Source organism: Leuciscus leuciscus, assembly GCF_965113295.1.
Source record: "Leuciscus leuciscus genome assembly, chromosome: 22".
Taxonomy (NCBI): Eukaryota; Metazoa; Chordata; class Actinopteri; order Cypriniformes; family Leuciscidae; genus Leuciscus; species Leuciscus leuciscus.
The window spans coordinates 10220204-10235717 of NC_138746.1; the positions used below are offsets into that span (position 1 = coordinate 10220204).

Genomic DNA, 15514 nt, shown 5'->3' on the forward strand with positions numbered 1-15514 from the left:
AGAGAGATACACATGTAGATCAGTGATACACATGAAGAAAGCCACTAGTGTCACCAAACGGAACTGCAAAATGCATGTTTTCAAACAGGTTTCCTGATCACTCCCCTCTGTCATTGGTCAGACAATCAGACAGTCCCGCCCCAAATTCACAGCAATGGTTGAACTAATACTGCTGTGCCGGGCTGGATAGGAATGCTCATATAAACAGAACAATGTTTTGAAAGAGTCACAGTTAATAGTTTTTGGGGAAAATCAACCTTTAAATTACTGATAGTTGTTTCTGCACAATTACATTTACAACATTTACGCAATAAGATTTAAAAAAAAACGTGCTGTATGGAACAATATGCAAAAACATAACAGCACAAAAAAAATTAATTAAATCAACACAATTAAAATATGTAGGACACAAAATTTCACTTGAAAATTCTGTCATCATTTACTCTTGTCGTTCAAAACCAGTATGAGAACTTCTGTAGAACTTTTTTGAACTTTTTTTTTACAAAATTTTTATTTTATTTTGTAAGTGGTTTTTTTGTCCATACAATGGAAGTCAGTGGTCACTAAAACTGTTTGGTTAATGTAAGTCATACAGGTTTGGAACGACATTAGTAAATTATGACAGAATTTAAATATTTGGCAGAATTTAAATATTATATATTAAACTAAATCCCTCTATGTCTTTTGTGTCAAGGCTGATACTACTCTGACAAATCAAAATCCTGGACCAGAACTATCATACTGGGGTCCACTCAAACATCAAATAAGAGTATAAGTTTAAATAAAAAAGTTAGCCTACTGGGCTGGCCTTTGGCCAGTATTAGGAATGACAACAAAATGCATAGAAAGATAATCTGAGCCTCGCTGGTACTTTATCTGTCTAATAATGAAGGAAGTGTTAAGTGTTAATGTACACACAGTCCCCCTTCTCTGATCATTCCAAACATGGAGCTTCTGTCTGTTCCTAATTACTGTAGATGAACCCTTTTTTGTTCTCCAGAGCTTAATTTGCCATAACATTTGAGGAATATTATATTAAGTCACCAAAATGTGTACATTAATTTTTTTATAAGTAGCAGCATTTCACATACAGTATAGACTGGGGAATATATGACGCTACGAGTGACACAATGGTATTTTGCCACAAACATGCAAGGAACATTTTTTTCTTAGTGGCAAAAAATAGTTTTTTTTTTTAAGTGAAAATAATTTTTTTTAATCAAAATACAGCACGGTCGGTAAGAAACATTTAAGGCTGATCCATTTACTCAATTCACCCGGTATGGCAGGTGTGGCAACAAGTTTATTTTGAATCTAATGTATAGACAATGCATTATACATCAACACATCTCTCGTCACACTACATCTTGTCACTTTACCATACCATCACACCCGACGTATCACTTCATTTATTGCAATGTTGATTTCATTCACCTGCGCTACACAATTACTGGAACACACTGGCAATAATCCTTCCTACAGATATGCAAAGAGAGCTCTGTTGACTCTGACTCTCAGACAGAAAGACAAAAGTGAGAGAAACGTGTCACATACTACACAATGATATCTGCGATTAGATATAACATTGATCAACAGATCTACGTTAAAGCACCTCTAAGGTGGAAACAAAAGCACACGTTCTTTACTCAACTGCCAGGTTGAAGAGCATCACGTAAGTGATCAGCATGAATAAAATACATAGTCTACACTAAAAAAAGAGCAGACATAATGCAGGCCAAAGAAAGTAAGACGAGAAGAAAAGAAAAAACACCCACAAAACTCAAGTCAAAGTGTGTTAATTAACAGTGAAGCCTGAAAACTTTTCTCGCACACTGGGTTTGGAATGTAGCTGGAGAAGTGACCGTCTCTGCAGGCCTGCTGTCGTCTGGAGTGTGAAGGCGCTCCGCCTGCGAGAGCTGTGTGAGAGAGAGCGAGCAGGGGGAGAGCGCTCGGCCCCCGCTGTGCTTGAACAGCGGCCTAAAACACCATCCACACCAGCGCTCAGCAGGGGCTCACAAAGGCCTCACAGCCAGCCATTTGTTACTGTGGCTTTCCAGGGGGCCCAGCCACTCACTGGGGTGCGGGGGTGTGGATGGAGTGGGGGGGTCGGGTGTTTGTCGACCAATTAGCATGAGAGAGACCGCCAGAAAGTTACCGTGAGCACTTTAGGGAAAAAGTTGGCTAAGCGAGAGGCCTTCGAGCGAGATACTGTGGACACCAACGAGTTCGAAACTTTATGTATCTAAAGGCAAAGAATATTTAAAGTAGCATGTGGCTAGCAGAGGAACAGAGGAGTTATCATGCATTGATTGCTAAGTACACAAATAATATAATTTGACATTTTCATAGATTGATTTATATGTACTCTAGTACTATCAATTAAAAATATAAAATAACATGTAACATGTAGATTTAATAAGGAATTGTGAGTGTACCAAGCCAAGTATCAAACATTGCTAAATGTAATAATCTTAGAAATATTTCAGGATCCAGTGTTTCCTGAGCCGTGTTTCAGTGGCGCCAATGAAATTGTATTTCCAGAACTGTGTTCGCTGACTGAACTGAATGTGATGAGATAAAAAAAAAATACAGTGTACCACAAAATAACAAACATACATGAATTAAAATGCATGCGAGTAGTGTATTTTGATTCACCTCAGTTTAGCTGATTCCTTCAATGATTCCACCGAAGAAAGAAAGTCATACAGGTTTGGAAGACATGAGGGTGAGTTTCATTGACAGAATTTTCATTTTTGAATGAATTATCATTTTAAGGTTTGTGAAACCAATGCTGCATTTATTTTTTTGGGCTTGGGGGAATTATTTTTAATATGCTGATTTGGTACTCAGGTAACATTTCTTATTATTATCACAGTTCAGTTTTATCATCATCAAAATATAGACCACCAAAAAAGTATTGTTTATATAAGATGTATGTTTAGGTAGTAAAAACTTCTGGATGCATTTTGAACAAATACCTTGATTGTTTCACTTGTGCCAATTTAAATCTGAAATGCCATCCGTCTCAAATGTGTTTGCACGGGCATGAAGAGTTTCGAAGCCAGGTCAGAAATCTCTGACTCACCTCGCACTCTCTCCAGCCACCCTACAATGGCAGGTCAGTGAGTGTTTGCTCACTGCTGGTAATGATGTGAGCAAGGCCTAATGTTCTCCGGTTAGGAGCCATAGCCGGGTTGGTCGGTCTGCCTGGTAGGGAGCAGCGTCGAGCCACGGAAAGTAGTTTCCGTAGCTGGGTGCTGGTGGAGCGCGAGGGCCGAGGGCTGCCTAAGTGGGTACTATTCAAGCTGTTGCCCATTTGATTTGGACTACCACAGACCGCTCGAGCGCAGAGTTTGCAGCACCCTGTGGTGCTCCGTGATCCCACGCCAAAAATGACCAAATGCTACCGTTCCTAAAATGTGCGCAAATTGGAGTCAGCCGTTTGGCTTCATGAGCACTCAACAGTACACAAGGACACTTGCCACTGTTTGTATGTTAATATATGTGAGAGGAAAACTTTCAAAAGTAAAAAAAAAGTACAGGTTGCACTGCGGGGTAAGAACGGAAATGGACAGAAGGCGCTAATCTGGCATTTTAACATTCAGTCCGGTTTTGTGATTACAGTTAGACAGTCCTCAAGATGACACTCAGCTCTAACAGGCAATTTACTTTCAATTCAATTTAAAAGGATATTAAATGATGTTCAAAAACGTATGCAAAAAAAGTATAGAAATATTTTGCTATTAAGATATTGAAGAAAACTTGGCTGACATGCTAATACAGGAAGTATTGCAACATGTTCACACTCACAAACACACTCAGATGTTTTATAGCATTTATTCAGCTGCATTCGTTCAGTGTCAATCGCACTCCTATTTCCTGTCTCCCACTGACACGCTCGCCCCCATCCCTCCAGGAGCGAATGAAACGGCCCAACCTGAGCCGCCCGTGTCTCGTCTGTGGTACTTGCAGACTCTATATTTACACGACATCCAAACCGCTTCTATTAGCGTGCACGTCAGCCTCTCCATCGCTCGCACCGTATCGCCCCCCCCCACACCCACCCTTCATTTACCCCCCCGCTCCCTCCCACCCTTTTTCCTTTAACTAAACTGGCTCTGGCTCCCTCCATCTGGTCCCCTTTCCTTCAGCAGCCCCGCACCTGTTCACACCTCCTCTCCTGTTGGACCGCATTGAACATTTCCTCGGATGCCAGGGCTATTCTGGCACTCGCAACCTCTCTGTCATTCAATCCATCTGTCAGAAGTGAACTTTGTTTACCGCCAGCTTCTGCTTTCTTCTTCAAGAAGCGCAAAACCCCCTCAAGGTCAGAGGCAAAACGAATTGCAGACGCCACCAATTTACAAACAACCCCCTCCCTTTCTATAAGACACCCCTATCAACAAACCAACTAATCACTATAAAAATTTTTTTCTTATGTATCTGTAGAGAATCTGTTGTGATTTGAAAACACACACAGAGGAAGCTGAGATGTGTTTACATATGCTGAATAAATATCCATGTTTTCAGAGTAGGTCAAGAAATTAGATTTTAGATGTGTGTTTATGATACTGAACAGGATTTTAATTTCGACAGGAATATAGAAAAAATATTGGATTTTTGAATAGCTTAAACAAAAACATCTTTGCTTAAAAGGATAGTTCATCTAAAAATTACAAATAAATGATCCAGAAATGTAATTCCAAACATATTTGTTTTTCTCATATCACTCTTTCTCATTTGTAACTCAAAAGGAAAAGTTTAGCAGAATCTCCAAGCTGTTCTTTTTCATAAAAGTAAATGGTGACCAAAGCTGTCAAGAAAGATTTTCAGTGAATAACAATAATGACTGATGACTTTGATAAGAATTTTGAGGGAAATACCCCTTTAAACGATCCTAGTATGAACTAAACATAAGTTTAAAAATATTTAAGAGGCTTCTGTGATGTGCATTCTGGGACAAAATACACAAACTGGACAGAAATTAAAGCATAAAGATGAGGAGGAGGAAGAGAACAAGACAGAGCGCTATCCCTGGGTGAAACAGCCTGTGACAGCGCTGTTGAGGCTCGCGCTCTGAGCAAATGACGCATTTCCACAGCTCGGGCTGACCTGGAGGGGCTTGTGCCAGACCCCCCACCCGTGTCACCTCACACAGGAGGCCCAACTAAATCATGCTGCCTTCATCATCCCTCCATCACACACCAAACACGCTCTCCAAAAGCCCATCGTGCCCACAAAAAGCGCATGGCCGGCAAAAAGCATAACAAACAGCGCTTTTAACCCAACAGGGTGTTGGGCTGCCGGGTCTTAGGGTTGTGCCCATCTCTTCTACTCCTGTTTCATGGCATGTTTTTGTGGGATGACGCCCGCTTTGTGATGGACTCCTTATGCCATCTGGAGAGTAGATGGAGAGAGAGAAAGCCATTATGATATGTACCTTTATACAGTATCTTTAAGCATGTTAATATAAATTTACTGAAAATGAATTTGGACCTTACAAATGGATTACACAAAAAATTATGCATTGTGGGTAAACTGAGGAAATACGATTAAACCTTCTCCAAAAGTGAGAAGAAATTCAGATACAGCTCAGCCAATGAGCTAAGCACACATGTGGCACCATTAATCAAAAATCAGCACTCTTGCCCCAGCTACTGCGAATATGGAAGCTATTGGAATAATAATAGATGGAAGTCTATTATTGAAATTGCACTTGTGGTACAAAAAAAAAAGTAATGGAGACTTTGAAAAGAAGGAGAACAACCCAGCTTCCAGAAACAGTAAGTAGGGCACTTTCTCTGGGCAGAGTTGGCCCAAGTGAGAACAGTTGCACCCGACAGATTTGCTCCCACTTTGCCTGGGGACTGGCAACATTCTGTCCTGTACCATCATGACACAGAGCTGGGCCACGGCACCGGAGAAGCTCTCAAGACACACGGACATATAGTTTTAGTAGGACTGGGAGTTTCAAGTTGAACATTTACAATGAATTAATTTCTAATCATGAATATGATTAAGGGCTGAAACTTTCTGACTATAACTTAACCGGTAAAAATATTTGCTCTGACAAATAGTTTGATTTGCAAATGATGATTTTTCACAGAAGGATAAGATGAAGAATGTATAAAATACACTACCATTCAAAAGTTTCTGTGTTTTATGTTCACCACAGCTGCATTTATTTGATAAAAAACAAAACAAAAAACAGTAAAAACATTAATATTGTGAAAGATTGCATGATATATTAATTATTTATTATTACAGATTTTAATGTGTATTATTATTATCAATGTTGAAAAAAGTTGTGCTGCTTTATATTTTGTGGAAAACTGTGATTTTTTTCAGGATTCTCTGATACATAGAAAGTAAAAACAAAAAACATTTGAAATAGAAATCTTTTGTAACATTATAAAATGTCTTTTATTGATGCCATTTTTATGCATCCTGCGAATATTAATTTCTTTAAAAAAAAAAACTCTTTCTTATCCAATATTTTTCAAAGGTTTAATTTAAATATTGAGCCATTCACAACACACAATACATATTCATATTTTCAAAAATGTCCTCAAGCCATGAAATGTAACTAGAGGGACAAATTACAAATTAATTTTGTGGATTGTTACAACTGAAAATATCTCAAGATCAATATTTTTATAAGGAATGAATGCATATGTTTACATAAATTATGCTATATTGGGTATTACTATAGCAATGATAATTGATCATTAAATTCTGGAACCACATTGAATTTTCATCACCGCAAATAGCACACACCAAGATAACAGTAACAGAAGTAGTGACTTGCCATAGCTGCAAAATATAAAAATATTCAGTGAAACATTTTGACTAATTATGAAGAATTCTTTACAAATCACAGTCATTGTAACTGTCAATGCTCATCTTTTAATGGAAAGTATGTGCCATGTTTGAACATATTTTCCCCTCTGTGCAAATTGCACAGTGTTTCAAACATATGCATTCTGTTGGCAAACACTACTAGCTATAGCTGCAGTATTCAAAACGAGAGTGTGTGTTCTCTTGTGTACACTACATTGTCCTCTTAGGGGCCTGTAAATAAATGACACATATGTAATTGCCTTGAACTTGGTTACACTGTTAAATAATGGAGCAAACTGCTGGCAATGAGTTGAGAGTTTGCTTGGTTGAGGGGCATAGCCTCTGGCATTGCATCTGGTCTTATAGGCCAGTGGAGAAACATAATGCATGGACAAGAAGAAGGGGAGGGGAGAAGTCACTGCTGATCGATGCAAATATGACACAAACTCACTGAGTTTGGTATCCATATTCTACATGCTCTTCAATAACAATTTCTGTCGTACTTTATTCCTCTGTTCTGGAGTGAATCTTCAATTTTTAACTTACTGGCTTGTGCAAGAGAGAGATTAATTAATTTGTTCATAAAATATGTTAAATTAATGTGGAAAAAAATGGATAAGTAATTTTGTTTTCCAATTCCAAAGAAGATGAGGTTTTAAGTATGAGACAAACATACAATAGAGACAAATTTCAATCATAAACGTGCACTTAAAAGTATCACTTGATATCTGACGGACCAACTTCTGGACCAATTAAGCTTGCTACATGGCTATACCGCGTGACCCAAGTTAACTAAGTCTAACACTGCAATGTCGTCTCTAAGATGCTGAGAATAACAAAAGACAAAAGCCCTCTTCTTGCCCTCTGCCGTGTGAAGTGGAGGAGGAGCCGGAGGCCAGCAGCCCTGCCGGCGAGGCGTGAAGACGTGGCAAGGTCTCATCCCAGGCCAACGGGCACACCACTGTCAACATCATGACACTCACTGGGCGGCTCGCCGGCACTCTCCCGCATGGCCGGCAGCGGTCCCAGCTGCCCCATCCGTTACTGTCTGATTAGTTCTGCTAAGCAGCCCCTCCCCTCCATGCCCCATCGCCATCTGCTCCCCCAACAAGATGGCTGCCGCCCAGCACCGTGCACACCGCCCCGCTACCTGCCAGTGCCCGTGCCCGCACTCACCCCAAAGCGCTAACACGGCTTCTCTTGGCTGGCGGCGGCCCCCATTTCGTTTGCTACTACTTCTGACAAGGGGCGGCGGGCTACGCTCTTTTATTTGCTGTCGGATGGTACATGCGCTTCCCGCCGACTTGGTTTGCAGCAGTTTGGTGGCACGGCAGACTTTGCTCACCGCGGCAGCCTCCCTCTGGCATGGGGCTGCATCTGCTCCCTCTTTTATTCATTTTCCGATTCTCCACCTTTCAGGGGATTGTCATCCTCCACGCGCTCACACACGGTCGAGGGAAAGCAGAGAGGCGTGCAAAGTTTAATGGAATTCTGGGGGTGGGATGAACAACTTTTTTAATGCCAACACTGCAGTTGGTCTCACGGTTCTTGTTGCCTAGTTTGCACAAGAACTTAGTGAGAGGACGAGTCAATGACACACCCCAAAAACCAGAGTTCTGGGTCAATGACATACAAGACTGTCGTGTCCATGACCAAAAAAAATACATGCCAATTTCTTAGAAATATACTCCTTTTTTAATTAATGTTGGTTTCATGTGGTATAAAAAAAAAGTTTCTGCCATTTTCAAGAAAAGTTTAAATTCAATAAAAATGTGGTGTAACCATCAAGTTAAAACTCAAAATGTCCTTACATCTTCAAAACATGTGATTGTACTCATTTTAAGTTATATTTTAAGTTTTTAATGTTTTAAGGTATTGTCTTACAAACATAATGATTTATTAATTCAAAACAATATTACATTTTTGGCGATTCACACATGACACTTTACAACCTGAATTAACCTTGCCCTTGAAACCTTGAAAAGGTTCAATTATCTGATATTTTAAGATGCCAGGAATGTCTTTTTTCTTCATTATGATTTCAGGACAATTGTATAACCCTTACATTTTTAACATTATGCCCTTCAAAAAATATCCTTTTTTGTTGCACTTTTAAATGTTTTTTTTTTTTTTTTACAAATGAATAGGACAAGAAAAACATCATGCCATTGAACAACTTACAAAATAAAAGTAAAAAGAAACAAAACAAAAGTCTGGATATGTCCAGTCTTCCTCTGTGCTAACATGTTTAACATGTTCAGCAAAAAGCACAGATGTCAATATAAGCCAGATTCCCTCATAGCTCACAATGAGGCCTTATTGACGTGGACAATCAAGCACCATCAAGCCTTTTGCTCAAATAATTCCACTTCACATACAAAGATAATCCAAAGAGAGACCAGGCTGATCATTTCATATCCCCCAAAACTTCTAGCAGGCTCTTTTCTTATAATTCTCTCACAACAGCGCCGATTAACCAATCACTAGCCAATATGGTGGATGTAGCTTTGAGTATGAGGGTTTACTGTGCGCAGAGGGCCAGGTTCTCTGCTAAGCTCTCGACAGAGAAGTTGTGAATATTTCCTACTTTCAGATCCATACTTATGCCTGAAGGTTCTCCTTTACAAACCGCAACATGGTTCTTGTTGGATCAAAACTTCAAGCCCTGCTGCCAGCGTCACCGCTTGCTTGCAAAATTTTGAGTTGCTGAAGAAGAGAGGGAATTTGGAACAAAGTGAGCCCCTGTGTCCTGTTCCAAACCACAGTGAACTCCAGCAAACACAGAAAAGCAAAGGGGAAAATCTGTTGCGGCTGGTAAAGCGGCATGGCAAAACAAGGCAACTTTTTTTTTTATACCGTCGCACATTTTTCTCTCTTTATTTTCACACCCTATGGGGTCTGCCGAATGTTGGGAGGTGGGAGGGTGGGTGCACGAGAAAGAAGGAGTGGGGGAGGGATGACAAAAAGGCACGAGCGCACAAAAGCAAACAAACAAACCGAATAAAGCCTGGGCTCAAAGCCGTCAGAAGGCAGAGAACAGAGCGGCAGGATTATGATAGATCCTCTGCTGCCCAGCGCACAGCTGGCTGATGATCCAATACTGGAGCCGCCGGCCCTCCCCAGCATGTGCACGGGGGGCCTGGGGGCCAGAACGAGAGAAAAAACTGAAAAAACCAAAAGACAACTGCTTTGCCCATCCTTTTGGTGGGAGCTGTGATCATCCAAGCTGTGAGACTAGAACGGGAAAAGTCAAAGTCTGGCTTCAGAGGTCCTGATTGTATGAGCACCCACCAAAGGGGAAGTGACACAGAGGGGGTCCCCACATGACCGCCCCCTGGGCTGCTCAGTCACAGGGACCCCCGCAGGTCGGTACATGTGCATTTATCTACGTGCAAAGGTGGTGTAGGAGAGTAAAGACAAAAGAGAGATGGGAAAAAGAGGGATTAGCCTCAAGGAAGAGAGAAAGAATGCACAGATGTCTGCTGCATCTGTGCACTACGCCTGGCCCAAAGAACCTGCCCTGGCAGTCCACATCCACACCATGCATACAGTGGCTAAAAGACTCTCTGCTGCCAAAAGCAGGGCCTGTCAGCAGCTTAACCACTCTGATCTTCAGCAGGCCATTTTGTTGTCTCATCTAGAAGAAGCAGAGAGCGTTTAAAGGCCAGCATCCTGGCCAAGCTTTTTTTTTAATGTTAATTCAGCCTCATTTAATCACTGCAAAATCTTACATTTCAATAATGCTCAGATCAAAAAACCGAATTATGGACTGGCCCCCTTGAAAGTGATCTGCTGTAATATATTCACACAAAGTTTTCTTCAATGATTTAACAACAAAAGTTGTCAAAAGACAACAAAATCTCTATTTATAATCAAAATATATAACTAGATAAGCATCTTAATATTCATCTGTTCATCTCTGTCCACGATGCAGTCAATAAAATGATTTAAAAGAAAATCTAGTTCACAGTGCTTCTCAAGTAATTGTGTTGAATGAATGAATGAATGAATGAATGAGGCATTTATATAGAGCTTTCATATGTACTACTGTAAACCCAAAGCTGTTAACAATCATATCTTTACAATTATTATTCATAAAAAAAAAACTAAGAAAAAAATTAAATAGGTTTTATTTTGTGAATTTCTTGTCACATGACAGCAAATGGCTTTCTACTTGTTGGTTACACCCAAGGAAGTTTTTTTGACTGATTTAAAGAACAATTCTCCAACATACTATTAATATTGTAAATTAGTGAAAATTGTTTTGCTACAACTCTTGCTATGATTCCGTAATAGAAATAATAATACAAAATTATGCTAAAGAATTTCAAAATGTCAAAGAATTTCAGACTTTTTGGATCACTGTGACCACAGGGCGGATTTAGCTTGACATTTTTTTAATTATGTCCAACATATCAAAAATAAATGTAATTCAAAAACTGAAAACATCATCATCACAGAGATGTACTGAAGTTATTGTTTGGATAAATTGCCTTTTTCTGTTTTCTGAATGAATTCATAGATCAAGACACAAAAATTGCATAGCGCAGACTAAACTAATGCAGTGTCAACATAAATATACATTAAAAAGGTGTACTGAACTAACAATGCAGGACTACATTCATCTGCTGTGTAATAACGTCAAATGCAAGAGTTTATCTAGACCTGCTGTTGCAAATAATCTATACTCCATAAAAACCATCTGGATCATTTTCATGCAGAGTGGTACTTTTCCAAATGTAAACAAATGACTCAAATTATTCTCTAATATTTCTGCAACAGCATGAATCTTTATGGTAATTTATAAACAATACATGACCGAGTCTTAATACTTAAGTACTGAATTCCCTTGTGAACAGATGCTGTCCCTCCTCTGCAGCTGTGCAGCTCTGTGGCAGATGCTGTAAAATCTCCTCTTCCTCAAGAGGAATGGAGACCCCAGTGCCATTCAAACCCACTGAGGCTTCAGCTCTACCTACGCTTGAAGCTGGGGTGGGACACATCCACAAAAACATGGAAATGGATGGATTCATTGTGCCATCATTCAATGGGCAGAGAAATGTCACAAAGCCCAAACAGACAATGATTCCTAACTAGGGACACATATACGCCATATATATATATGGTGTAATTGACATATGCCAGTGAAGTAGTCTCTGCCCTGTACTGTTGTCCATCCTCTAGTCTTGTACTAGTGATTTCAGTGGTGCGGTCACTGAGCAGTTAGTATGTGACACATCATGCCAGTACACAATCAACAGAGAGAAAATCAAGTATGATAATACAGAACAAATAAAGGCTTAATGTATAAGTTGAAAATGTAATTTACGTCATGCTCTAACTGAAGTTGAATACTATAAATATCAGGCGTTAAAAATAAATAAATAAAATTACTACATATGGCGGCACCACAAAATATTTGGACACTTAAGTGACAAATTAAATGAATGTACATTATATTACAAAATATATTAAACCAACTGGCAATCTAGAAACACAAACACACTTTTCAAGCAAAACATTTCACAAAAAGATCAATACACTGTTCAAAATGAAGTATTTGTATCTTATGTAATTGTAAAATTGTCACTATGATCATATTCATAGTTAATGTGATTAACTAACAATAGCTACTCTGACTGGACACCTGTGTAAACTTGAGGGGAACTGACTTTATACATCCACTAAAATCATCTTATCGACAATAGTTGATTAAAAGTAACTTAGTTATTAAAAGTAAGTTAGTTCTGAGAAAAGCATGATTTGTTTGCAGATGACACGTTCTTTGAAATTTTGGATCTCATGCAATAACATACACACGTTTTTTTTAAGTGACTTCAGTGTCCAAATTCTTTTTTGGGGCCACTAAATATACACAGCAATTAAAAAACAAATTAAAGATACAGAACGTTCCTTTGGGCTTTGCTGACAGTAACTAATTTTTTGTAAACTGTTAAATTGCATCTAACGGCAATGTAAGTGTCTTTCTGTGGCAAAAACTTTCTCTGTCACATATAATAATAAGGGTGGGAGCAGTTAAATGTGATCTATTCTTCCTAATCTGGAGCTATAATCTATTTGCTTTCTAATAAACTGGGATTAGTTGAACAAATGTTACTGAAAAACACTGTTTATTCGCTTATAACCTGCTCTGGTACGATTTTCATCAAAGTTTGAGGAGAAATTTGCGAGACGCACATAAAATCCAAGATTAGAAGTCCAAAGCATGATCAAATGAAAACAAGCATTCAACACAAAAGGTGGCATTGATTCATAAGACAACATCTTTGCTGTAATATCTTCTGATAAAATAAAAAAAATGGTGATAGCTCCATGTAGAGGGTCTGCTTTTGATTTAATTAAATGGTGTGAATTTAATTTAACAACCAAAATACATTTATGTTTAACGCCAGCTCATTATCATGGATACGAATACGAGTGAAATGTGCACATATGTGGAAAATTTATAAATGCATGAGAGGCTGCATATGCACTACTCCATACTGAACAACACAAATAACGTCAGATTAATAATAAAGTTCTTAGGAGAAACCCTGTCAGAAGTTTTGACTGATTTCAGCTTTACTCCCTACTAAACTGAGTGATGTTATGGAGAGAGACAGTATGTGCCCCTCTCTCCGGCCCCGTTCTCCTGGTGCGTGGTGGACTGTGGCGGTGGCAGCCGGTGGCTAGTGGCGATTTAATAAAGTGCGGGTGCCCTCCTGCCGGCGTGCTGGCACTGCATTGGGGCCAGTGGACAGGCGCAGTGTTGTGGCATGTAATAGGATTAAGGGGGTTACCTGGTGAGGTGCAGTTGGCGCTGGGCGCGGCTAAGCCCCTCAGCCAGGCCGGCTGCCTCCGCCCGGGCTCGGCCCTCTGCCCTTTGGGCATCCTCCAAACGCTGCCGGTAACCGCTCAGCTCCACACCCAACTTCTGTACTTCCTGAAGCCCGTGAGAGGAGAGAGAGCGAGACCAAGCCATTATTCATTTTGGCACTAAAACAATTCCTTACTGTTCATCAAAACTTTTTATTTTTTGCATATATGAAGTAAATCCAATTTGTACCAGTAACACTGTGAATTGCAAAATTGTTGATAAAAAAATGGCAGACTCTCCCCCGTATGACCGATAAAAGTTTATCTTACCTGCTCAACCAGTTCTAGTTGGCGGCCCAGTTTAGAGCTGATGTCCCTCACCTCTCTCTCTGCCTCCTCTTTCTTCAGCTGAGCTTGGCTCAACAGAAAACGCAGCTCCGCACATACCTGACAAGCATACATGTGGCTTAATGCAAAATCCAAGGTAAGTTTCAATACTCCTGTCCACTGTTTAGGAGAAAACAGTTCATTTACACATTCTATACTGATTCATTGAGGAGATGTTTGCTGCATCTTTCTGTCAGCTCCATAAACTTATACTAGAGCTTTTGCTGCATCAACTTCATTAGCTAATAATAAAGTTCTACTGCCATCTAGTGCCTGGACATTTTCCATACAAAGATGACTCAACCAATTAACCTATAAGATCAAATTTGCCATTAAAATAAATGTGGAACCTAAAAGCAAAATTGACACCATTTGCTTTCTTTATGCACATTCCTGATCTTATTCTAAAGAACAAAAGTCCTGTACTAAAACGTTTTCTTGGTGCTCAAACATACATAACATTATGTAAATTAAATTGCAAACAATAAGTCACTCTGACTTTAATAAAACTGTTGAATTACTCAACAGCGAATGTGCAAATTGAGCGCTTGTAAACAAAATCAACTAGATAGTGTTCACGCGCTGGACGGGTCTTTCCACGCTCATGTCCAAAGGCGTATACTTTGAAAGGCTTGCACACTCAACTGTGCGCAAATATATCCGGGCCTTTGGACTCCCTAAACAACATTATCACCACCAAATCATGTCAAGTTTTACAGTGGGATGTACCTTGCTGCTGTCCATTTCCTGTGCCGTGAGCTTCTTATAAGCTTCCTCCAGCTGGCCATTGAGTGAGTTCCGGTCTCTCTCTCCCCTCTCCAGCAGACCCTCCAGTTCAGCCACTCTCTGAGACAGACTGGTCACCTTACAGTTGGGAACAATACAATTATATTTGCTATATTAGTGATATTAACTGATTAGTGACATTAGTTATATTATAATATAATGGTTTTATATAAAATACAAGAGTGGCTTGAATGTCAGTGGTTTTGGGACCACTGTATAGGACTATATATGAAGAGTTCAGATGCAAAAGCCTCTAAGTGCCATCTGAAATTTTCTTCTTGAATGATCATTTTTATCAAGCTTGTATATTTAAGTTCCGTAATTTCACTTAAATAGCAATGGAAATGACCTATTAATTGTCATTTAAGTGAAACTACTGAACTTAAATATACGAGCTTGATAAAAATGATCATTCAAGAAGAAAATTTCAGACGGCACTTAGAGGCTTTTGCATCTGAACTCTACATATACACTTAAATTGAGTTTGTATAGTGCAGCCCAAAGGGCAGAGACCACACAATTTTTTTTTTCTTAGATATATTTAAATCTAAAAATAACAACGTATTAAGAATGTAAAATTTGTCAAACAAAGAAACAATAATAAGGCACTAGCATGAATATTTAATTTCTTTTTACATCCTGCACTATTTCTAGATCACTAATCAAATAAGTTAATTAGTGACAT

At 39.3% G+C, this 15514-nt stretch overlaps 1 protein-coding gene across 1 annotated transcript in view; it reads right to left on the reverse strand.

Moving 5' to 3' along the window:
* The window catches only part of sdccag8 (SHH signaling and ciliogenesis regulator sdccag8), a 41174-nt gene that overhangs the window by 19751 nt on the left and 5909 nt on the right, over positions 1–15514 (reverse strand). The window contains exons 11-14 of the mRNA XM_082154367.1: positions 14773–14907; positions 13987–14103; positions 13641–13783; positions 1863–1977 (exon numbers count right to left, since the gene is read on the reverse strand). Of these exons, the coding sequence (XP_082010493.1) occupies positions 1863–1977; positions 13641–13783; positions 13987–14103; positions 14773–14907 (510 nt within the window). The remainder of the gene's footprint in view (positions 1–1862; positions 1978–13640; positions 13784–13986; positions 14104–14772; positions 14908–15514) is intronic.